The 25154-nt window shown below is 46.6% G+C and overlaps 1 protein-coding gene and 1 long non-coding RNA gene across 2 annotated transcripts in view; one reads left to right on the forward strand and one right to left on the reverse strand.

Moving 5' to 3' along the window:
* LOC137534223 (uncharacterized) overlaps positions 1–25154 on the forward strand; it is a 220933-nt gene that overhangs the window by 100789 nt on the left and 94990 nt on the right. The window lies entirely within an intron of this gene.
* The window catches only part of LOC137534220 (glycine N-acyltransferase-like), a 95926-nt gene that overhangs the window by 23407 nt on the left and 47365 nt on the right, over positions 1–25154 (reverse strand). The window contains exons 5-6 of the mRNA XM_068255627.1: positions 22684–22819; positions 7415–7769 (exon numbers count right to left, since the gene is read on the reverse strand). Of these exons, the coding sequence (XP_068111728.1) occupies positions 7415–7769; positions 22684–22819 (491 nt within the window). The remainder of the gene's footprint in view (positions 1–7414; positions 7770–22683; positions 22820–25154) is intronic.

Genomic DNA, 25154 nt, shown 5'->3' on the forward strand with positions numbered 1-25154 from the left:
GCCATTTTCCAACTGCCATTTTCGAACTGTCATTTTTCAACTGTCATTTTCCAACTGCCATTTTCCAACTGTCATTTTTCAACTGACATTTTCAACTGTAATTTTACAACTGCCATTTTACAACTGTCATTTTACAACTGCCATTTTTCAACTGTCATTTTACAACTGACATTTTACAACTGTCATTTTCAACTGCCATTTTCCAACTGACATTTTCCAACTGCCATTTTCCAACTGTCATTTTCCAACTGCCATTTTACAACTGCCATTTTTCAACTGCCATTTTCCAACTGCCATTTTCCAACTGTCATTTTCCAACTGCAAATTTCCAACTGTCATTTTTCAATTGATATTTTTCACCTGCCATTTTTCAACTGCCATTTTTTAACTGTAATTTTTAACTGCCTTTTTCAAAATGCTATTTTCCAACTGTCATTTTTAACTGCCATTTTCCAACTGTCATTTTCCAACTGCCATTTTCCAACTGTCATTTTCCAACTGTCCATCTAACTCCATCGTGAGGACTAGTCCAAAACCTGTTGGTTCTGTCAGCTTTTGAAGCTGACCTGAACTCAGAGCTTCCTCTCTGCTCTAAGGAGATAAGCAACAGCATAATAACTTTAAAGAAAAACATTTCTTTGTTTCAACTTACAGAAATCTTACAAAAAACCTGCAGTGTTTACTTTCTGGTGTCCTAGGAGCACAAAAGGGTTAACCTCCTGTGTTTACATATTAGCCCAAACTATGGCATAGAGTGGCACACCTGACAGCCCTAATTTACACTTGCTGTTTACTTGCTGATAAGGCCTAATATAGAGTGACCAGACGTCCCGGATTGCCCGGGACACGTCCCAGATTCGGGGTCCGCTGTCCCAGGCTTAATGAGGTCCCGGGAAACGTCCCGCTTTCAGCAGCGGGACGTCCCGGCCTCGGGACTCTGGCCACTCTCTCCTCAATGAACTGGCAGCGGCGTCAATAGACGCCGTGCCAGTTCATTGCCTGCAGCCCCGCTCCAGCCTCCTCTTCCGGTGTCTGTTTCCGACACCGGCAGGCGAGCAGGGCTACGGCAAGATGGCTGCCGAAGCCCTGTACTGGAGACCTATTTGTGTCTCCAGTACAGGGCTTCGGGCGCCATCTTGCCGTAGCCCTGTCAGCGCGGGAGAGAAGAGCAGGAGGAACAAGACGGTCCCGGGACGGAGCAGCGCGCCAGAGGCCGGACACTTCTGCCAGGTGAGTAAATGCTTTCTTTTCCAGGTGAAATGTTTGCCCACATTAGGTTTCTTTTCCAGGTGAAATGTTTGCCCGCATTGTTTCTTTTCTAGCGAAATGTTTGCCCGCATTGCGTTTCTTTTCTAGCGAAATGTTTGCCCGCATTGTTTCTTTTCTAGCGAAATGTTTGCCCGCATTGTTTCTTTTCTGGTGAAATGTTTGCCCGCAGTGCGTTTCTTTTCTAGCGAAATGTTTGCCCGCATTGTTTCTTTTCTAGCGAAATGTTTGCCCGCAATGCGTTTCTTTTCTAGCGAAATGTTTGCCCGCATTGCGTTTCTTTTCTGGTGAAATGTTTGCCCGCATTGTTTCTTTTCTAGCGAAATGTTTGCCCGCATTGCGTTTCTTTTCTGGTGAAATGTTTGCCCGCATTGTTTCTTTTCTAGCGAAATGTTTGCCCGCAGTGCGTTTCTTTTCTAGCGAAATGTTTGCCCGCATTGCGTTTCTTTTCTGGTGAAATGTTTGCCCGCATTGTTTCTTTTCTAGCGAAATGTTTGCCCGCATTGCGTTTCTTTTCTAGCGAAATGTTTGCCCGCAGTGCGTTTCTTTTCTGGTGAAATGTTTGCCCGCATTGCGTTTATTTTGTACTGACATATTGCCCGCAGTGCGTTTATTTTGTACTGACATGTTGCCCGCATTGCGGTTATTTTGTGCTGACATGTTGCCTATTGCGTTTATTTTCTGGTGTCCGGGGTAACTGTTACTACATTTATTATTTAATGGTCATAGATGGCTATGTTTGCTGCTTTGTGGTTACGGTATACTATTAGCATCACACAGTTTCTGCACACCCATGATGCAAAGTCTCGTTTGTCCACATCATGGCGTAAACACTGCTTTCTTATGCCTCGCTGTTACATCATTACGTTAGCTCCGCCCATACAATGTCATGGCCACGCCCATTTTTCGCCGCCCCCCCACGCCCCCCTCCCCGTCCCAGGTTGGACCCACAAAAATATGGTCACTCTACCTAATAAGACAGGCTAATCTGTCTAGATCAGAGCTTTGCACCTGAGGTACGCTTGCCACCGGTGGTACTTTGCTGTTGGCCAGGTGGTACACACCAGATTTGCCTGCCACTTTTTTGTCCACCTGCCACTTGTCCTGGTCCTTTCCTGCCTCCACAAAGTTTAGCTCCCCCTCCCTCGCTCCTTGCTGTGCTTCTCTGCAGGATACTTCAGACCTCAGATTAATGTGGAGGCGACTGGCTGTCTCCTCCACACTAACGATGTGCCAACGGTGCACAGTTATGGTGCAGATACAGAAAGTGACATCACTGCTCACGTCCTGTATTTGAAGTATACACGCCGTCACCGTGCTCCGTTTGCCTGGCTGTCTCTTCACTGCGGCTGGCTTACCGATGATCTGAGGTGTGAACTATATCGCAGGGCAGCACAGCAAGGAGTGAGCAAGGGGGGAGCCGAACTTTGTGGTGAGTCACTACCCAGCTCTCAGCTCTCTGGTGGTGGGCCAGGCTATCTATAAGTAAGTGGGTAGGGAGGGAGGGGGGAGTAAGGAACTTGTAAGGCTATCTATATTGGCAATCTACCTCTAGATTGCCAATACTGACAATCTGTCGGCTAACAATCTAATTGTAGTCTTTTTTCCCCACCAATGCCTCCTACTTTTCCCCTCCGAAATGCCTCTTTTTCTTAAAGTGTACCTGTAAGAAAAAAGTGCCCCGGGGGGTACTTACCTCAGGGAGGGGGGCCTTTGTATCCTAAAGAGGTTTCCCCCTTCCTCCTAAGTAGAGGGGATCCAGTGCTGGGAGCCCCGAAGTTCTCCTCGTTGTGTTTGCATGTGCAGTAGTCCATTCAGGCTCCAGCAGAAACTACCAAGCCCGATTGTGTCCAATCTACTGTGCAGGCACACTGGTGGTACTTGACAAGTTTCAGGCAATAAAAGTGGTACAATTACTGAAAAGGTTGAAAAGCCCTGCTCTAGAGGACATGGGGCCCCTGTGCGACTGCACAGCCTGCACGGGCCTATGTCCGCCTCTGAATTCCAATAGATTTCAGTTTGAAATCTATTGAAATTCGATCTGATGGCATTTTTTTGCCATCAGATTTCCATTAAGGCCAATGCAAACTGATAAGCAATCTCATCAGATCGACCTAAATTTTCCACCCTGCCAGTTCGATGGAAATCCATCGAAATCGATCGAAATCGGCCAACCGATTTGCAATCGATCTATCGATCGATCGATTGGGATCGATCGGTCGGCCAGAAAATCGGCTGAGTGTATGGGCCCCTTAATACTTGGGGGCAACTATAGCTACTTAATGTTGAGGGTATTTCTGGCTACCTAATACTAAGGGGCCCCTGTAGCTACCTATATATCGGGCAAGGGAAGTAAGGGAGAAATGACAGCTGGGACAACCAGCACACGTGTGATGCGGTTCAGCGGGGGTTTGTAGATTCCTAGAGGGCAAAGTCTAAGGTGCCAGGACATCTGTGCCTATAGGCTCCTCTGAGGTAAATCCGGGCCTGTCTGCGGCCTCCGCTTGTCTCCTGCTGCCTCCAGGCACACTCTGCTCTGTTACTAGGCAACCATGTGGCACGGGTGTATGGAGAACAGAGTGCGCCCGGAGCCAGCGGGGGCCAAGCGGAGGCCGCAGACAGGTAATGTATCACTTGCACTGGGCACCGGGGGGGGGGGGGGGGGGACATTTAACATTAGGGAGATAGCATTGGGGCGGTGAGACGGTCAGATGTGGTATCACAAGGCTGATTCCCGATCAGGGAGGTTCATTTTATATATTTTGTTAAAGAGGTGCTCATATTCCATTAATGGCATCTGACATCTGACCAACATCCCCATACAACGATGTAAACAGACTATAGGCTTGATGCACTATACTCTGGTAAAAATGCTGTGCGCAGGCATAGGGCTCGATTCAGTAAACCATGCTAAGTGTTAGCACGCCTGTGAAAAGCCCTATATCACGCCTAAAGTTAGTTTAGGCATGATAAATTCACATCTAAAGACTTTAGGCGTGATAACTAGGGTGCTAACTGGGTTAGCACCCTTTACTAAATTCACATCGCGCGCACAGTCCCACGCGCAAAACTTTGCGCGCACCGCGAAAACAGCGCACCCGATGCGCCTATAAGGTCGTATTGGGTGCGACCTTAATGTCGCACTATGTGATGTTAAAGTCGCACCCAATGCGACCTTATAGGCGTAACAACGCACCGCTTTCGTCGCACCGCGATGCGTCATTTCGCACACACCGCGCTGTGCGCACGCAAAAGTTTTCAGTGTGGGACTTTGCCCGCGATGTAAATTTAGTAAACGGTGCTAACCCAGTTAGCACCCTAGTTATCACGCCCAAAGTCTTTAGGCGTGCTAACTGGGTTAGCACCGTTTACTGAATCAAGCCCATAGTCTCGCAATTTTATCAGTAGTAACGCTAAGAGAACACAACTCATTAGCGCCCCACACGTTACCATGGCAATGCGTGCATTAACTCGGTAATGCGCGTGGCGCTAATGGGCTAGCAGGTGGTGTTCTCGCAGGGTTTGGCAGGTGCTGCATGTGCAACTTTACCAGAGTAATAGTGCATCTTATGTCACTTTAAAGAGTCACTATGGCAAAAATGATGCATTTTTAACAACCATACTACTAGTTACGTCATAGTGCAAGCATTTTTTTCTCTGTAGAGCTTGTATTAAAATAGTGGCTCCAAATTAAATTTTTTAGCATCTAATAGCTGCTTTTCCCATTGATAAGTCTTCTTATACTGAGATGAACTGAGCCTAATGCTTGGTACACAGAATGAGATTTTCTGGCAGATTTACTGCCAGATCCATTATTATCAACATGTCCGATCTGATTTCCTATCGATTTTCTGATCGATTTTCCATAGAAGTGAACAAAGAAATCGATCACAAAATCAATCGTAAATCAGAAAAATAAAAAAATCGCCGGTTATCGGAAAAATCGTCAGGAAAATCCCAGCAAGGCGGTGAGAGGAGGAGAGCATGGTGACAGGAGGAGAGAGCGGCGAGAGGAGTCTGCACTGGAACGGGGTTATGGAAGACTCATCTCCTGGGGGGCGAGATCCGCCATTTTGTCTGCGGCCCCTTGGTGGACCCCTGAAAAGTGCTGATGTACCCGCAGGGGTCTGTGGACACCAGGTTAAGAACCACTGTTATAGGCTAAAACAAATTGTAGAATTTAAATCCCATCTTACCAGCAGAAGAATTAAAAAGAATTATGGGACAAGAAATAAAAAAAAAAAAGAATAGTGGCATTTAAAACCCATCATACCTGCACAAGAGATTGTAATCCTTAATCCTTAAAACTTCATCTACAGTTTTTAACCCATTTATACATTTTGTCTCTCTTATTAGTTTTTCGTTGTGCGATTTAAAGCCACCCATTAATACAGTGGTGAGAAGATCACTTAAACTGTGGCCACGTGAGTGGAAGTGTGTGTGCACTGGGAGATCAGCATATTGTTTTTGTTGATTTTTTTTGTTAAAGCGGGATTGTCAACATAAAAATTTCAACAGCAACTGAGTATATTAAGTGATAAAGATGCTAATCCTGCATTCAAAACTTTCAAAACTTTTTCTGCTGTTATGGTTTGGAGTTATCACATACCTTAGGAGTATTGGCCCTTTAATTGCCATCAGCTGGCAAAACAGCTGCATGCTGGGGGTATTTTTATCTATAATATATTCCTCCTCTTCCCTTTATTTCCCCTCCTTTTAATGACATAAGACAGTGCACTTCCTGGTATAGGCCTCAGTGGGAGTGTCTGAAGACTCTAGGAGGAGGGCGGGTAACGAATACACAATTAGCAAGAGGAGAAAAAAAGAGTGAGGGAGGAAATTATGTCAGGATTAGCTTCATTCAAAGGTAACCAAGTTGGAAACTGTCTAGAATAGGATTCTCTGCTTTTCCTTTATAAAATTCACAGGAATCATAACGTGGACAGTGCAATACATCTGTTATGTACGGTAAGTAGAACTAGTATTTATCTACTTATATATGTGTTTTTTATTTCTAGGTTAGCATGGGTGTCACTTTTTTTTAATGGTGAATGGAAAGTCAAGGAAATTCATATCCTAGTATGTTCCCAGAGCTGGGGGTAATGGTGATTTTTACAGATGACATTACTTTACTACAAAAGCAAGTAGGAAAACTATATGGAAGAGTAGGGAAATGAGTCTCTATTGTATGTTATACCAGACACTTGATAGGTTTGAGGCAGATGGTGTGTGAGAGGGCTAGGTCCACACTTTCCACCATTTCAAATGGATTCGATTTGGTATTTTTTTTCCTCTCCATTTTTGCTGTAAAGTTAAATATTTGCAGCATACGTTTCCAGTCAGTGGAAACGTACGGCCAGCCCTGGCTGGGGGGGGGGGGGGCACCGTACTGGAGGGGAAAGCAGCCAGGATGAGGGTGACATCGATCGGCGGGGGAGGGTCCCCCATCCCCACTCCCCTCCAGCGATTTGCGCAAAAGTTGTTAAAATGTAATGTAGGCAGCGAGCAGGGAACTTTATCTTCTTTCCTTGCGTTCCACCGCTCACCGCTTGACTTCCTGCAATGTCGCCCTCTATACTTCGGAGGGTGGCATTGCAGGAAGTGACACGGCGAGCGGAGGACACTAAGGTAAGGTGCCTACATACATTTTAACAACTTTTAACAACTTTTGTGCAAATAGCTGGAGGGGCAGCGGGGACAGGGGACCCAGGTGAGGGAGGGGGGAGTCGATCCCCCTCCCTGCCGCCTTGTCACCCCTGTCCTTGCTGCTACCTCCTCCAGCATGGCGTCCCTCTCCCCACCCACAGGTTGGGACACAGAAAACGGATCTGTTTCTGTGTCCAAAGCTGCCTGTGTACAGGGGGAGGGGACACTACCCCGCCGTGTATCTGGCTCCATGAAAATGAAAATCCTGCAAATCTGGACCATCCATTCATTTTTTCAACACGGATCCCCCTGAACGCAGACAGATCTGTTTTTAATTTGAGTGAAGGGGGCTGCTATTTTTAACATTGGTATCCGTGGCTCTGGTTTTGATCCAGGCCAAAAACGGGAGCCACAGATACGTTTTTAGAACAAGTGTGAACCTACTCGAATGCCAGACCAATAGTCACTAGGGCTGAAATTTCCACAGCTGCCCTGAACCCACTATTGAGAATCCTGCCGCTACTGTAGCAGCTTGGCTACGCTTGTTGTCACCCGACACGTGACAGTAAAGTGGAGCTCCGAGGGCATCCATCTTTCTGGTCAGTCTTTGAATCATTGTACGAAAGACTCCTTTGCCTCTGTAAAGTTTTTCGGTGTACCCGATGCACAATTCACATGACTGTTCAGTCATTACCCAGGCCTGGGGTGGCCCCTGTCCTCTTTTCCTCATGCACATTGTGGGGAAGGTTTGGATACATCGTCTAATAAATTGTTCACTTAGACTGTTGCCACCGAAAGACCAAGCAGCATTAACAAGGTGTGCTTCATCGGGGATGAGCGATGAAAAGTGCAAATCACTGGAAAAAATTAAAAGAAAAAGTTATAGGAGGCTTATGTTCATACAAGGGTCAGATACTGATGAACAGCTGTACAGCAAGCTTTAAAGTGAACCTAAATCAAAACAAAAAAAATGTTTAACTTACCTAGGGCTTCTACCATCACTGAGCAATCATTCAGTACCTCACAGCTCTCCAGATCTTTCAGCAATGAATCGTGGTGACTGTACTCATTCTTGGAGAAGACAATCCTTATTCACCACCTTTACAGCTTTGACTAGCATGTATACGAGATTCAAAGGATACATCCAGGCTAAATCAAAATCCACTCACCTGGGGCTTCCTCCAGCCCCTGGCAGCCGTCCTGTGCCCTTGCCACAGCTCTGGTGGCTCCCAGGGTCCTCCGCTGCAGAAGCCGACCTCGCCAAGTCGGCTTCCGGGTCGGCTTCTTGTGCACTCCACTGCGCGGGTCACGTGGTCTAGCCGACATCATGAGGTCTGTACTGCGCAGGCGCAGAAGTTCTGCACCTGCGCAGTACAAACCTGATGATGTCGGCCAGACCACCTGACCCACGCAGTGGAGCGCACAAGAAGCCGACCTGGCTAGGTTGGCTTCTGCAGCGGAGGATACCGGGAGCCACCGAAGCTGCGGCGAGGGCACAGGACGGCTGCCAGGGGCTGGAGGAAGCCCCAGGTAAGTGGATTGTGATTTTTTATTTAGCTTGGGCCTCTCCTTTATAGGGGAACTTCAGCCTACATAAACATACTGTCATTAAGTTACATTAGTTATGTTAATTAAAATATATAGGTAATATAATCTTTTACCCACCCTGTTTTAAAAGAACAGGCAAATGTTTGTGATTTCATAGTAAAAAGTGTTGGAGGCTGGCACTTCCAAAAGTAGAAAAAGATCAGGACACAAGACAGTTGGAACTGTGTCTCATGCACCCTGTCACCTCCATTCAACCAAAAATATGGCTGCCCCCATGAAAAAGATGGCTGCCCCTTTGAAATCACAAACGCTGATAAAAAGATTGGCACTCACTGGATACAGGGATAAGGGTGCCCAAGCCTCAAATGATCCTCACACCATCAGATCCAATCCATATAGTAAAAAGTGTTGGAGGCTGGCACTTCCAAAAGTAGAAAAAGATCTTTATTGAAGCATTAAAAACAGTGGTAACACAGCGACAGCCCGCTGTTTCAGGTATTAGCCTTTCTTCAAGCCGTTTCAACCACAAATGAGATAACACATACATTCAACATATATAGTGTCAGCCCACCCAGATGTCCAATCAATTCAAATCTCCCACAGCCAATCATATTACCTGTGCTATCCAGAGGACCTGAGTGAAGACTACATCGCCAACATGCAAAGTATCCTGTCAAGGAAGTACTGCGGAGTGTATCAGCGCTCCACGCCGACAAAGAACCACCTCCGCATTCCTATTCGCTGCAGCAAGGTCAGGTGACTAAGGGTCTGGCAGCGTCACCCCGTACGCGCTGTGTGGAATCCATCCATGGCTCTGCGCATACTCAGTGCGCATAAAGCATTGAATGAGACGTCAACAGTTCTCCGCCTACAAGGGCGATCGCTAATGACGTCACATATAAACAAAGCAGCCGCTATCAACAGCGGCAGTGTGTGGTATCCACAGCAGCGCGTCCCTGGCAACGCAAATTCACCAATAGCAAAGTTATAGCAACACTTACCCAATCCGCTGCAGCGAATCAAAGTTAGCGATCTCCCCACCCAGATTCCCCAAGCCAAGGCACTATGAAAGCTCTGTAATAAAGAGCAAAATAACACATTAGAGCAAGCATCATGTCAAGGTATTATTAAATCCAGAACCCCAAATCGTATTCTCTGTTTAGTCCACCCTCCCCCAATACACCCAATCTCCTGATCCACCCCGCCTCCCTTTTAAGTAATTCCTTAAGTCTACTATGTCTTCCCCTCCACGTAATAGGTACCCCATCAATAATTTGTACTTTAAGTTGAGACACACTGTGGTGCATACTAGTGAAATGTGCTGAGACAGCCTGTTTCATGTCTCCATTTCTAATTGCACTTTTATGGGAACAAATCCTATCTCTGATTTTTTGGGTAGTCATACCTATGTAACCCAAGCCACATGGGCACTTAAGATAGTAAACCACATAGCTTGACTCACAGGTATATAAATCCTTAATTCTAAACTTAGTACCCTTGGAAGGATGTGTGAACTCAGACCCTTTGGTTATATGTCCACAGAGGTGACAGCTCAAGCAGGGGAATGTCCCCACTCTTTTATTAGACTCCTCGATTGTTGCTGTATGGTAGAAAACCTTATCCCTAATCGTGGGGGCTTTTTTATATGAAAACAGTGGGGGATGTCTAAACTCAGGGATATTGGGAAAACCATGACTCAAAAGGTGCCAATGGCGTCTAATGCTTTTCCCAACATCACTACTGCTAGTATTAAAAGTGGATACAAAAGGGAGCCGGAACTGTTTATTGGATTTTCTCTTAGGACGTGGCCCTTGTTGTAAACTATGTTGTGGGTAGCCTCTCTGTTTAAATTTATACTCCATAGCCTGTTGTCGCTCCTGTAAGGAGTCAGGGGAAGAGACAATCCTACTTAGTCTGGCCAACTGCCCCCTAGGGATAGCATCTTTTATATGGGAAGGATGGAAGCTTTCGTAATGTAATAGGGAGTTACGGTCTGTATCCTTGATAAAAAGGTCAGAAACAAGTGACCGTCCCTCCCTAATGATGGTGGTATCCAAAAAAGTAACACGTTCTATACTAGAATGACATGTAAGTTTGATCTCTCTGCAGCATTGGGACAACTCCCCTAAAAAGGTTTCAAGGGTCGAATGTGGCCCCACCCACACACAAAAAATGTCATCTATATATCTGAGCCAACATCTAGCGTGTTGCTGGAAAAGGCGATTAGAATAAATAAAAGCCTCCTCATACAGACCCATGTAGAGGTTCGCATAGGACGGGGCCACATTCGACCCCATCGCTGTGCCCCGCAGCTGCAGAAAGAATTCCTCCTGAAAAGAGAAGTAGTTATAGCGTAATACAACATTAAGCATATCGATGGCAAATACACGCTGTTGTTTTAGATCTGATCTTGTCATAAGGAACCAATCGATAGCCTCTACACCCCCATCATGTGGGATGGAGTTGTAGAGGCTCTCTACATCCAATGTAACCAGAAGCAGGCTTTCCTCACCCAAATCTAATTCCCCAATCTTCTGCAGGAACATATTAGTGTCCCTCACATAGGAATCTAATGTCACCACTAAGGGTTGTAACAGTTTATCCAAAAACTGTGCAATGGGGACAAAAATCGAGCCCGTGCCGGCCACAATGGGTCTCCCCGGTGGACGGCACGGATCCTTGTGTATCTTCGGTAATGTGAAAAATGTTGGTGTAGTAGGGTTCTCCTGTACTAGAAACCTAGCTAACCCGTCATCAATGATTCCTTCACTTGTAGCCTTTTCAATAATGCTTTTAATTTTCTTTTGTATATGGACCACAGGGTCCTCAGAAATTTTGCCATACACTTCTGTATGAGCCAACTGGCCCCTAATTTCTTCCTCATAATAACTACTGTCAAGTATCACAACGGCACCGCCTTTATCGGCCGGCCGTATGGTCAGTTCAGTTCTCTTTCTCAAACCTTCCAATGCCATTCGTTCATCTCTCGTGAGGTTGAATTGTACTCTTTTCGTTCGTTGTTCCATCTCTAATTTCCCAACATCTTCCATAACACGGGTACAAAAGTTATCAATCACCAGATTGCCTGCTGGGGAAAAAGAACTCTTATTCCTCAGTCCAAGATCTTTAAGGCAAAACATAGACTCTTCCACTGTCCCATGGGAGTTATCGAAATGTGGCATGTTCCCAAAAAAATATTTGAGCTTGATTGTCCTAAAGAATCGAAACAATTCCTGGTCTAATTCGAAAAAATTGGGCAAATTGGTAGGGCTAAAGTTCAGTCCATAGTTAAGCACTCTCTCCTCCGTTGGTGTTAAGTCATGACCAGAGATGTTAACTACTAATCGTGGTGACTCGATCAGGGTCTCTTGTGTAGTTCCATCTGACTCTTTCCTGAGTCTTTTCGTGCGTTTGGACCGGGCCTGATCCCACCCCGCCTACTGCTCCTCTTGGTGTAGGTGAGGTCTCCAGTGAAGACAAAAAATCTGAGGTAGAAGACCCCTGATTACCTTCCTGTGGAGGACGTGTACCCCCTCCCTGTGGGGGACGGGGACGTGGCAATCTCCCTCTGGGTTTATTAGGTTTATTAGGTCTCCTCAGGGTATTTGCAGGGACCATCTTTTGCCATAAATACACATAACCCTCAGTATAGTCATGTATGTCACGATGGAACTTCAGACGTTTAGTTTCTTCAATAGACTTAGTGTGCGCTGCCAACTTCGCCGACAGCTGATCCACAAACGCTTGCATCTCATCTGCTGACAGCAAAGCAGTTAGTTGGGTGATAATAGCTAGACTTTTCTGTTCCAGGATTGGAAGTTCGCGATGAATCCTCTCAATCGTGAGAATCATGGTGTCAACGGCTGCTTTATTCCAAATCCTCTCAAAAATCGAACAGAACTCTGGATCTCCACCGAACAACATAGGTGAAACTTGAGAGCGTACTGCCCGTGGTATTCTCCTTGAACGGCAGTATTCTGCAAGAGTTCTAGCATGCATATCCAGTTCCACCCATTTCTTTTTGGTGGCCTCCAAGTCACGTTTAAGTGGTTTTATATCAGGTGTCTGCAAAAAGGCAGTCGCCTCACCAGCCTTTGCCAAGACATTAGCTGCATGCTCCTCAGTGTATGAAAAAGTATCCGGTAAACCTCCAGATCCACAATCCCCGGTGGGGCTTGGGTTACATAGGTATGACTACCCAAAAAATCAGAGATAGGATTTGTTCCCATAAAAGTGCAATTAGAAATGGAGACATGAAACAGGCTGTCTCAGAACATTTCACTAGTATGCACCACAGTGTGTCTCAACTTAAAGTACAAATTATTGATGGGGTACCTATTACGTGGAGGGGAAGACATAGTAGACTTAAGGAATTACTTAAAAGGGAGGCGGGGTGGATCAGGAGATTGGGTGTATTGGGGGAGGGTGGACTAAACAGAGAATACGATTTGGGGTTCTGTATTTAATAATACCTTGACATGATGCTTGCTCTAATGTGTTATTTTGCTCTTTATTACAGAGCTTTCATATTGCCTTGGCTTGGGGAATCTGGGTGGGGAGATCGCTAACTTTGATTCGCTGCAGCGGATTGGGTAAGTGTTGCTATAATTTTGCTATTGGTGAATTTGCGTTGCCAGGGACGCGCTGCTGTGGATTCCACACACTGCCGCTGTTGATAGCGGCTGCTTTGTTTATATGTGACGTCATTAGCGCACGCCCTTGTAGGCGGAGAACTGTTGACGTCTCATTCAATGCTTTATGCGCACTGAGTATGCGCAGAGCCATGGATGGATTCCACACAGCGCGTACGGGGTGACGCTGCCAGACCCTTAGTCACCTGACCTTGCTGCAGCGAATAGGAATGCGGAGGTGGTTCTTTGTCGGCGTGGAGCGCTGATACACTCCGCAGTACTTCCTTGACAGGATACTTTGCATGTTGGCGATGTAGTCTTCACTCAGGTCCTCTGGATAGCACAGGTAATATGATTGGCTGTGGGAGATTTGAATTGATTGGACATCTGGGTGGGCTGACACTATATATGTTGAATGTATGTGTTATCTCATTTGTGGTTGAAACGGCTTGAAGAAAGGCTAATACCTGAAACAGCGGGCTGTCGCTGTGTTACCACTGTTTTTAATGCTTCAATAAAGATCTTTTTCTACTTTTGGAAGTGCCAGCCTCCAACACTTTTTACTATATGGATTGGATCTGATGGTGTGAGGATCATTTGAGGCTTGGGCACCCTTATCCCTGTATCCAGTGAGTGCCAATCTTTTTATCAGCGTTTGTGATTTCAAAGGGGCAGCCATCTTTTTCATGGGGGCAGCCATATTTTTGGTTGAATGGAGGTGACAGGGTGCATGAGACACAGTTCCAACTGTCTTGTGTCCTGATAACCCCTCCCACGCTAAATTTAAAAGAAAAAAAAATTGCACCAAAACAGCAGAAGGGGAACAACAACATCAGAAATCCCATCATGCTTTGCAGCGCATCAGGGGAAAAATGTCCTAGCAGTTTTCTTCTGTGCAGCTAAAAATGAGGCTTAGGTAAGAAAAACAAAGTTCTGATTCTGTGAAACTGTTAAAGAAACACCAGGCCTTTTCAGTGCCGCTGAGTAGATTTTTAGTCTGGAGGTTCACTTTAAGTAGTCGCTTTTCCAAGCTAATTAAACTCAGTGGGCCCAATCCAATTCAGTTTTCTATTAGTTGAGTTGATATTTTTTACATCTTAAGGGGCCCATACACTCTTTGGCCAATCGACCGATCGATGGCCGATTTCGATCGATTTCGATGGATTTCCATCGAACTGGCAGGGTGGAAAATTTAGGTCGATCTGATGAGATTGCTTATCAGTTTGCATTGCCCTTAATGGAAATCTGATGGCAAAAAAATGCCATCAGATCGAATTTCAATAGATTTCAAACTGAAATCTATTGGAATTCTATCCTGGTAAAAAATGTTCTAAAAACGCATCAGATAGATCATCAGATGCATTTCTTATCTATCTGCTGCCAATCTGACGAGTGTATGGGCACCTTTATCAATGAAAGCCACCAGCAAGCTAGAAAATACTCAATATAATTTTGTTACTACCTTTTCACCTACTTTTTTGGTACTTTTTCAATTGCAGAGTGCTGAAAAGTTATTTTAAACAGTAGATTAAAAATGATCTCCTAGGAGAAAAATTTGAATTGGATTGCGCCCAGTTTGTCTAACCTTTGTTGAAATATACAAACCTGGGGCTTCCTCTAGCCTCCTCCAGGCTGAACGCTCCCTCGCCATCCTCCTTCACCACCTGGATTGTCCGCAATTTGGCCATGAAAGTCCTCTGGCCTGGGACATTCTGCGCATGCATGGCCTGGCCGCATTCGCACTCCCGTCGCTTGGAGCGTTCTGTGCCTGGGGGGTTGTACATAGTGGTGGGGGCTCATCAGATTACCTATGTGAGGGAGGTACCTGACACTGGAGGCACATCTGGCTATCTGTACTGGAGGGACCTAATACTGGGGCACATCTCTCTATACTTATATTGGTGGGGAACCTACCTAATACTAGAGCACTGTCTGCTACATATACTGGGGTGGGCAGAATTTGAGGGGCAGTTTGAAATCTCTGGTGTTGGAGAACCTTGGGCGACCCTGTCAGGAGAACATACAGGGATGCCACTAGGCTACCAGGAAAATCGTTTTACAGTAGGGGGACCAGGGGTCAAATGGGGAAGTGTTATAGGGTAAAATGTAATAATGGGGATGCAGTGAAACCTATACTGTTTAACCATGCCCACTTTGTAGACCACACTCACTTTTAAGTCCACACTTTCTACATAACAAAATTATTAATTAACCTCCTCCCCCGCTAACCCTTTTCTCCCTAATTTTTACCATTAAAATACTTTATTTCCAAATTTCAAAGGGAAAAGTACAAATTAACAAAAACCCACCAATATTTCAGTACCAAATATCATCACCATAAATTGTGACAGGAATATAATTTAAAGAAAACCTTACTGAGAGAAACCTCCCTTGGGGGGTACTCACCTGGAGTAGGGAAAGCCTATTGAGGCTTCCCCCGCCCTCCTCGGTCCCACGGCAGCGGAAATAAAGCTCCCCGAACAGCGGGATGTAAATATTTACCTTCCCGGCTCCAGCGCAGGCGCAGTGTCGGCTCTCTGCCTTGGAGATAGGCGGAAATAGCCAATCGCTGACGGGCCACTCTACTACGCAGGCGCAAGTCGACTGCGCAGTAGAGCGGACCCGACGGAGATCGGCTATTTTTGCCTATCTCCGTGCGGAAACCCGCAACAGCGCCCCCGCTGGAGCCAGGAAAGGTGAATAAATCAGCGCTTATCAGCGCTTGTCAGCCTTGTCGAGGAAGGATTCCGGGACACTTTTGGGGGAGCCAGCGCTGGATTGCCTGCAGCTACAGGGGAGAGGGAAGCCTCATTGGGACCCTGAGGCTTCCCCCTCCCGAGGTGAGTACCCCCCCAGGGGAACTATTTTTTGTTAAAGGGTCTCTTTAAGTTTTGGGATGAATGGTAGAAATAGCCATATAAAATGTTTTGGTCTTTATCTACAGTAGCACTTTTTATTTTTAAACTGGAAATGGTGAAATCTGAGAAATACGGTAATGCATTTTTTCAATTTCCTTTCCTTTTTTTTGCCATCGAAATGCATTGAAACAAAATACCACCCAAAGAAAATCTAGTTTGCCTTGAAAGGAAGAATAAATATGTATATCTATATCATTTACTGTAGGTGTTAACAAACCAGCCCAACTGTTCCGCACAGAGGAAAAACTCTGCAACCCGGCATGTCAAAAACTTAATATCGAGTCTTCAAAGGACCTCTGTGAACAATTTGCCTATTTCTTCACAGACAAAGTCTCCGCTATAAGGTCCGCCATCCAACTTACAGCATCTGAGCCTAATATAGCGCCGAAGACCATTAGCAGAGTCAACGTAACACCTTGGTCAAACTTCAAAGAAATTGATGAAGAAGTCACATCAAGCATCCTCCTTCACCTCCGCCTAACTACCTGTGACCTGGATCCTGGCCCAACACAGTTCATGTTGAACTGCCCGACCTGTTTGTACCGGTATTCCTCAAAATTGTTAACTGTTCCTTACAATCAGGGATATTTCCTGCCTTACTGAAGGAAGCAATCACCAGGCCTCTCCTCAAAAAACTCTCCCTGGACCAGTGGCGTAGCTACAAACCTCTGGGCCCCGATGCGGAATCTGGATGTGGGCCCCCCCCGGCAGCAGATTTCCCCACAAATGCAATCTTATTGGGTGGGTGTAAAAATTGCGCCCCCAGCAAGGTATGGGTGCATGCAGTATAGGTTAGACAAGGGGGCGGGGCAAAATGTACATGAAATTAGCATCGCTATAACCTAAAATAATGGATCTGTCCAACAAAAATGTTGGCTGGAGCCCCCTATCCTTTAATTCGTTTCTGCCCCCTATCCTTTAATTACAGTAGTTTCTATCAGTACTGTATAAGCATAGAGTAAAGATGTATACACATTCAATTTTGATTGGGCAATCACTAACCAATTTTACCACCCCATGTCGTATGAGCAAAAAAAGACTTAAATACTATGCACAGAGCTGAGCTCTAATAATACCTAGAAGTAGTAAAACTGGCTAATCAGAATTGTATGTGTGTACCAGGATTTACAGCTTATACTGGAGGTAGCAGGAGGTAGCACACAATACAGCTGGTTTTACAATCAGTAAAGACACAGTTACAGCTCACAATGTACATACCGGGAGTAGAAATTAACAGAATACGGTACAGTGAGCATCATTACAGGCACAGAGTAACAGCTTATACTGTACATACAGGGGGTAGCAGAGATCAGCACACACAGCAGCTAGTTTACTATCAGTACAGGCACAGAGTAACAGCTTATACTGTACATACAGGGGGTAGCAGAGATCAGCACACACAGCAGCTAGTTTACTATCAGTACAGGCACAGAGTAACAGCTTATACTGTACATACAGGGGGTAGCAGAGATCAGCACACACTGCAGTTAGTTTACTATCAGTACAGGCACAGAGTAACCGCTTATACTGTACATACTGGAGACAGCAGAGATCAGCACACACTGCAGCTAGTTTACTATCAGTACAGGCACAGAGTAACAGCTTATACTGTACATACAGGGGGTAGCAGAGATCAGCACACACAGCAGCTAGTTTACTATCAGTACAGGCACAGAGTAACAGCTTATACTGTACATACAGGGGGTAGCAGAGATCAGCACACACAGCAGCTAGTTTACTATCAGTACAGGCACAGAGTAACAGCTTATACTGTACATACAGGGGGTAGCAGAGATCAGCACACACAGCAGCTAGTTTACTATCAGTACAGGCACAGAGTAACCGCTTATACTGTACATACTGGAGACAGCAGAGATCAGCACACACTGCAGCTAGTTTACTATCAGTACAGGCACAGAGTAACAGCTTATACTGTACATACAGGGGGTAGCAGAGATCAGCACACACAGCAGCTAGTTTACTATCAGTACAGGCACAGAGTAACCGCTTATACTGTACATACTGGAGACAGCAGAGATCAGCACACACTGCAGCTAGTTTACTATCAGTACAGGCACAGAGTAACAGCTTATACTGTACATACAGGGGGTAGCAGAGATCAGCACACACTGCAGCTAGTTTACTATCAGTACAGGCACAGAGTAACCGCTTATACTGTACATACTGGAGACAGCAGAGATCAGCACACACTGCAGCTAGTTTCCTATCAGTACAGGCACAGAATAACAGCTTACACCCTACATACTGGTGATAGCAGAGATTACCACATGCAGCAGTTGGTTTACTATATGTACAGGCACAGGGCTTCCCTGTCCCCCTCCTCGTTCCAGCACTGGGACCTCGAAACCTCTTCAACAAGGGACTGTTGTGTACCTGCACTCCTGCCCGTGTACAAGCGGGTGCAAGATCACTTACACCTATGCAGTAGCACTGAGCCACTTACACGGGGATCTTTTTCTGCTGTGCATAAATAGCTCTGTGCTACTGCATAGGCAAGGGTCGTCAGTCACCTGTGCAGTACAACTGTGGTCGGTCACTCACAGACAAGCTTCCTTGGCAGCAGTGGTAGTCTGGAGTAGGATGTGGGAAGCCTCCAGAGGGATAGTTTTTTTTCCATTATCACAGCATGGCTTTAAATAAGAAAAAAAGAGGCAGCTATAAGGGAGGCAAACTATACATTCACTTTGCTGCTTACCAGCTAAAAGCAGCAGGGTTGGCCAGAAACTGCACTCTAATAAGCTCAGATATACAGTGCATACTAGGGGGAGGGGGATACTGCAGGAAGGATTCTTCTCCCTGTACCTTATCTCATGTCTGGCTTATTAGCATACCTTGTCTGCATGTGGGGTTAACACTGGTGTTGGATCCCATTGTTTTGAAAATACTAATGGTGTCAACTTTAGCAGCTCACAGCCAGCCAGGCACCCCATGCTGCAGTCATTTACATATGAGAATGCCCTATGTATCTCTGTAATCAAGTGAGAATCTTAATCCTAAAGGCAGCCATACACTGGTCGATGTGCCATCAGATCGACCAGCTGACAGATCCCTATCTGATTGAATCTGATCAGATAGGGATCGTATGGCTGCCTTTACTGCAAACAGATTGTGAATCGATTTCAGCCTGAAACCGATCACAATCTGTTCAGCTGCTCCTGCCGCCTGTCCCCCCCCCCGTATACATTACCTGATGCGGGCTCCCGGGCGTCTTCTCTGCATCTTCTCAGCGCTGCACCCGCTCCATCCCGGCGCTTCCTGTGTCACTCCGTGACCAGGAAGTTCAAATAGAGCGCCCTCTATTTGAACTTCCTGGGTCACTGCAGTGACCCAGGAAGCGCCGGGATGGAGCGGGTGCAGCGCTGAGAAGATGCAGAGAAGACGCCCGGGAGCCCGCATCAGGTAATGTATTTTTCATCGGATCGGCCGCCGCTAGCGACGCGCACTTAACCGCGGGCGATCGAGGGTAATTTCCCGCACGGCGCGATCGACGGACCGATCCGATTTCGGGAGGAAATCGGATCGTCGGCGGCGTTTACCGCGAACGATTGGCAGCAGATTCGATCCCAGGATCGAATCTGCTGTCGAAACGGCCGGGAATCGGGCCAGTGTATGGCCACCTTAAATGTAGTTTCTTACCCCCTCCCCTCCAGTGTCACACACTGCAGTGTTAGGCTTTCTCTCTGCTCTAGCTGGACGGAGCAGAGTAGTGTTGTCCGGATCATGAACGATTGGGATCTTTGATCCGAATCTATTTTATGAGTCGATAATCCGAATCATCAAAATGAGTGATTCGGATCGCAAAAGGGGTGGGGCCAGGAGCGACACGCCCCCTCTCAGCGGGCAGCGGGGTCCTGGAAGCAGAGCTGAGATGGATCGCTCTGTTGGAAGGGAGGCAGCCTTGCAGGGACATGTAGAGGGGACATGGGTGCCACTGCCAGATGTGTGTAGAGCACACATACTGGCTGAAATGTGCTGCTCATTACAGGCTGTCTGTTCCGTAGTGCTGCATAGTGAACACATTGGAAGCTTTTGGCTCAGCACAGCTCAGTAACTTTGCAGACAGTGTGATTGAAAGGCAATATAATCCTTCGGCACTAAACAGCTGCACTTATCTTCTGGGAATGCTTTCTTTCACTGTGCGACCTTTTCTTTCAAAGTGTACAGATGAACATATAGGTGAAATATATGTAACGCATGTGATTTGCAGCATGTGGGTATTACGTGCAAACATTTCTGCTCTCTGCTCGTCCCTCCTCCCTTCTCTGTCCACTCCCTGCCCTCTGTCCATCTTCTCCCCTTCTCTGTGTGTCCACCCCCCTCCCCTTCTCCTGTCCACAGACCTGTCCTGCTGTTCATTTTACCCCCAATGCTTCCGGTAGTAAAATGATCCGAGATTCGGATCAAAGATCCGGATCTCTTCAATGATCCGATTCGAATCATCCGGATCATTGAAAAGATCCGAACTTCCCATCTCTAGAGCATAGACATTTCTGTGCAGCCACGAGGAAACGAATGGAGGGAGGCGGAGCCACGGGTGAGGTAGGCGGGGCTGCCCAGACACACATACACAGCTTTGATAGTTCAGCTATCCGATGTGCTGTAATGTGATTGCAGCAGCGCCCTGCATGCCTGCGCCCCTTATTAATTCCAGGCTGAGGACAGCAGCAGGATAATGAAGACAGCAGCAGGATGCCATGCGGTGGATGGGCAAATCACCTCTCCGAAATTTACTCTTGTAGGGGGCGGAGCTACTCAAGCTCTTTCCAGCCCCTTCTTTTTGAATCTAATTACACGCCCCCTTGCCAAGTGCTCGTGATCGGGCAGGGGGCGGATGAATGCTTTGGCTGGACTTGGCTGGAGCTTTAGCTGCAGGTGACAAGCGGCAAACTCCGCCCACAAGATGGCGGCTCCCATATCGTTCACCCGGCGGCCGCGATCAGATCCACAAGCCCCCGGGCCCCTCCCCAACCGCTTCAGGAGGCGGGCCCGGTCGCAAAGGCGACCGCTGCGACCCCGGGCCCTACGCCCATGCCCTGGACCCAGAAGCAATGACCAGCTACAGACCTGTCTCTAACCTTCCCTTTCTGGGTGAGCTAATTGAAAAAGCTGTATACCTCCAGCTAGAAGCCACAATCCTACAAAACTACAGTTATGACCCATTCCATTCTGGCTTCAGGAAACACCACAGCACTGAAACCGCCCTCATCCAAATATGCAACCACCTGCTCATGGCAAGAGACAGAGGAGAGTGCTCGATCCTCATACTGGTAGACCTTTCTACAGCCTTTGATACAGTTGACCATGACATCTTGATAAACAGGCTACAGGAATACTGCGGCATTGATGGCATAGTTCTTCAGTGGTTCCAATCCTTCTTGAATGGCAGAACCCACAAAGTGTCTATGGGGCCCTTCCTGTCCACCCCTGTACCACTTAAGTATGGGGTGCCCCAGGGCTCAATCCTCTCTCCCCTGCTTTTCACAATTTACATGTTACCGCTTGGAAAACTAATCCAAAAACATGGCCTGACATACCACTGCTATGCTGACGACACCCAACTATATCTTTCCTTCAAGCCTGGTGTGACAGACCCAACTCTAACTATAAACGCCTGCTTACGTGAACTACAGCAATGGATGAATGACAACTGGCTGAAACTGAATGCAGACAAAACTGAAGTCCTTCTGATCGGAGGGCAGCGCATGACAACAAAACAACTTAACTTGCAGTCTTCACCACTGGGAATAGGAGGCGCGGATCTACGCAGCTCTGATCATGTGCGTAGCCTGGGAGTTCTAATTGATGGGGATTTAAACTTCAGAACTCAAATCTCTGCTGTGGTGAAATCATCCTATTTTCACCTGAAGAACATTGCAAAAATCAAGCACCTCATCCCCCCAGAAGATCTGCCAACCTTAGTCCATGCCTTCATCACATCCCGACTGGACTACTGTAATGCTCTCTACACTGGCCTTTCAAAAAACGTCTTGTCCCGCCTACAGCTGATACAGAATACTGTTGCCAGACTGCTAACCAACCAACCCCGTCACTGCCACATAACGCCAGTCCTGCACTCCCTTCACTGGCTACCTATAGAATGGAGGGTCCTATTCAAGATCGGCCTACTGACATTTAAATCCCTGAATAATCCGGGCCCTGGATACATGAAAGATATGTTGCAGCTGATATGTAGCAATCCCCGCGTTCTCAGATCCACAGGTTCTAATAATCTAGTCATACCCAGAGAGTCCACTTGGAAACTTTTGGTCCCAGAGCCTTTTGTCATGCTGCCCCTACGTTTTGGAACTCCTTACCTCAACAGATCAGGACAGCTCCATCCCTGGACGTGTTTAAATCCAGACTGAAAACCCACCTGTTCAGTTTGGCATTTGCAGAAATATAGCTTTTGTTGTGTGAATACTTCATCCTACTACCAAATACTGAATCTGAGAGAGCTTAAGCGCTTTGAGCCCTATGGGAGAAAAGCGCTATAGAAATGTTATTGTATTGTATTGTATAAGAAGGGGTGAATTTATTGCTGATTAAATAGGGACATAGCTAAAACATCAAAACTGTTCTGGTCCATAGCAGGAAAACAAGGTCTGGATGCAAAGTGGTTAAGAAGGGCTGTTTTACCATAAACATGTTTTTACCTGATGGAATTGATCTTGTCGTCATCCTCATCTGTTATTCCATCTCTCATATATAAAAAGTCACTGATGGTGTGCATCTGGCCTCCATACTTGGAACTAACCTCCTGGAGCACGCCCCCTAGTGTTGGTTGACAATCTGTGTATGAATAGATTAGTAAAATTACTGGTAATTTAGTTGCTAATGCTAAATGCAGTAAATTGTACTAAGGCCCGTTTCACATTCGCGGTTTTTCTGGATCCGGCCGTACAGATCTGGCCATCTTGATCCAGGAAAACGGTCAGTTTTTACAGCCAGTGTGTTGTAAAACGTCTGTTTTCCATAGGTTTCTATTGTGCTGCAGCCGGACTCGGAGTCCAGCGCGGAGAAGAAGACGGAGAGAGCGGGGACACGCGCCAGTGGAACAGGTAATGTATTGCAGCTAGCGTCGGTTGTCGGGCATTCGAACGCCGCTATCTTCCGCACGGACGGATCGACGGGAACGATTGATTTGGGACGGAAATCGATCGTTCTGTCAGCGTTTGCACAACGATTTCACAGCAGATTCAATCACAGTGATCGAATCTGCTGTATATCGTTAGGTGTATGGGCCCCTTAAGTCTCAGGTACACTTTAAATTCAAGGAGGGAAGGGAGGGTAGTGTTAGTCATCATGAAGGTGTTTTAATCTGTACCGTAGGTGAGTATCAGCCAAATGGTAATGAAGAAATGTAAAACTGCAGCTGAAAACTGCATCACTGAATACCTGGAGCTGGTGGTAAAACTAACCACATAGAGAATATATGTACCCCACTCATAAAGAGCATCTTTACCAGAAAACATGTATTATTCTGCAATAGTCCTCAAGTTTGACTCTGTCTCCCTCTGTATAAATTCCTGCTTAGTTCAGGGTAGAGTTTGAGTCACATGTAGAGTAATGTCACCTTGTCTCCATGAGCTTTTTTTTTTTTTTTTTAATTCAGTTTTATATCATACATGGTTACTGGGTTAAAAAAAAGTGTCTATCAAGATAAACCTTGAGTCTCAGTGTACCCTAATCAAGGGCAAGGAATAAACCACAAAGGCAGGGCCAGATTTACAGCTGAGGAGCCTATAGACACATAAGCTCCAGTGTCTTAAACTCCACCCCTTAACACAGGCCACACGGGGGTGTAGACCACAAGAGTCAGTTGTGTCAGTTACTGGTGCCTCAGTATATAGGTTAGCCAGGTATCGGTGTACCAGTATAGGTTAGCCAGCTATAGGTGCTCCCAGTGTAGGTAGCCAGCTATAGGTGTTCCCAGTATAGGTTAGTCTGCTATACGTGGCCCCAATATAGGTAGCCAACTATAACTGCCCCCAGTATAGGTAGCTAGCTATAGGTTCCCGGTATAGGTAGGTATATTTTTAGGTTATCCAGCTATAGAAGCCCCAGAATAGGTAGCCAGGCATAGTTGCCCCCAGTATAGGTTAGCCAGGCATAGGTGCCGCCAGTATAGGTTAGCCAGGTATAGGAGCCCCAGAATAGGTAGCCAGGCATAGTTGCCCCCAGTATAGGTTAGCCAGGTATAGGTGCCGCCAGTATAGGTTAGCCAGGTATAGGAGCCCCAGAATAGGTAGCCAGGCATAGTTGTCCCCAGTATAGGTTAGCCAGGCATAGGTGCCCCCAGTATAGGTTAGCCCGGCATAGATGCCGCCAGTATAGGTTAGCCAGGTATAGGAGCCCCAGAATAGGTAGCCAGGCATAGTTGCCCCCAGTATAGGTTAGCCAGGTATAGGTGCCGCCAGTATAGGTTAGCCAGGCATAGGTGTCGCCAGTATAGGTTAGCCAGGTATAGGAGCCCCAGAATAGATAGCCAGGCATAGTTGTCCCCAGTATAGGTTAGCCAGGTATAGGTGCCGCCAGTATAGGTTAGCCAGGCATAGGTGCCGCCAGTATAGGTTAGCCAGGTATAGGAGCCCCAGAATAGGTAGCCAGGCATAGTTGTCCCCAGTATAGGTTAGCCAGGCATAGGTGCCCCCAGTATAGGTTAGCCAGCCATGGGTACCCCAGTATAGGTTACCCAGCTATAGGTGCCCCCTCCGCTTCCCTTCCCTCCCTCCCTCCCTCTGCAGAGCACGAGCAGAGCGGTTATGAGAAGAGAGTGACTCACTGTCTCAGGGGTGTAGCAATAGCCATAGCAGAGCAGACGCTATGGGGCCCAGGAGAAATGGGGGGCCAGGTGGTACTTGATATATTCATTATTACATTTCTTGTGTTCCTCAACCCGCAATCAGTGCCCATGGACTATGTGCAGTGTAGATTGCTCGAGAATGTAAATTGCCAATTAACTTATATCCATAGGGTAGGGGCAGGTGGCATAGCTAAAGAGTGCTACATCTGACGGCCCCATGAAAGTTTTGCTATGGGGCCCCATGATCTCTAGCTGCACCACTGCACTGGCTCCTGACATTCCATTGATGATATCCATTCAGCAGCGGCAGCACATCCGGAG

Source organism: Hyperolius riggenbachi, chromosome 10 (genome assembly GCF_040937935.1).
Source record: "Hyperolius riggenbachi isolate aHypRig1 chromosome 10, aHypRig1.pri, whole genome shotgun sequence".
Taxonomy (NCBI): Eukaryota; Metazoa; Chordata; class Amphibia; order Anura; family Hyperoliidae; genus Hyperolius; species Hyperolius riggenbachi.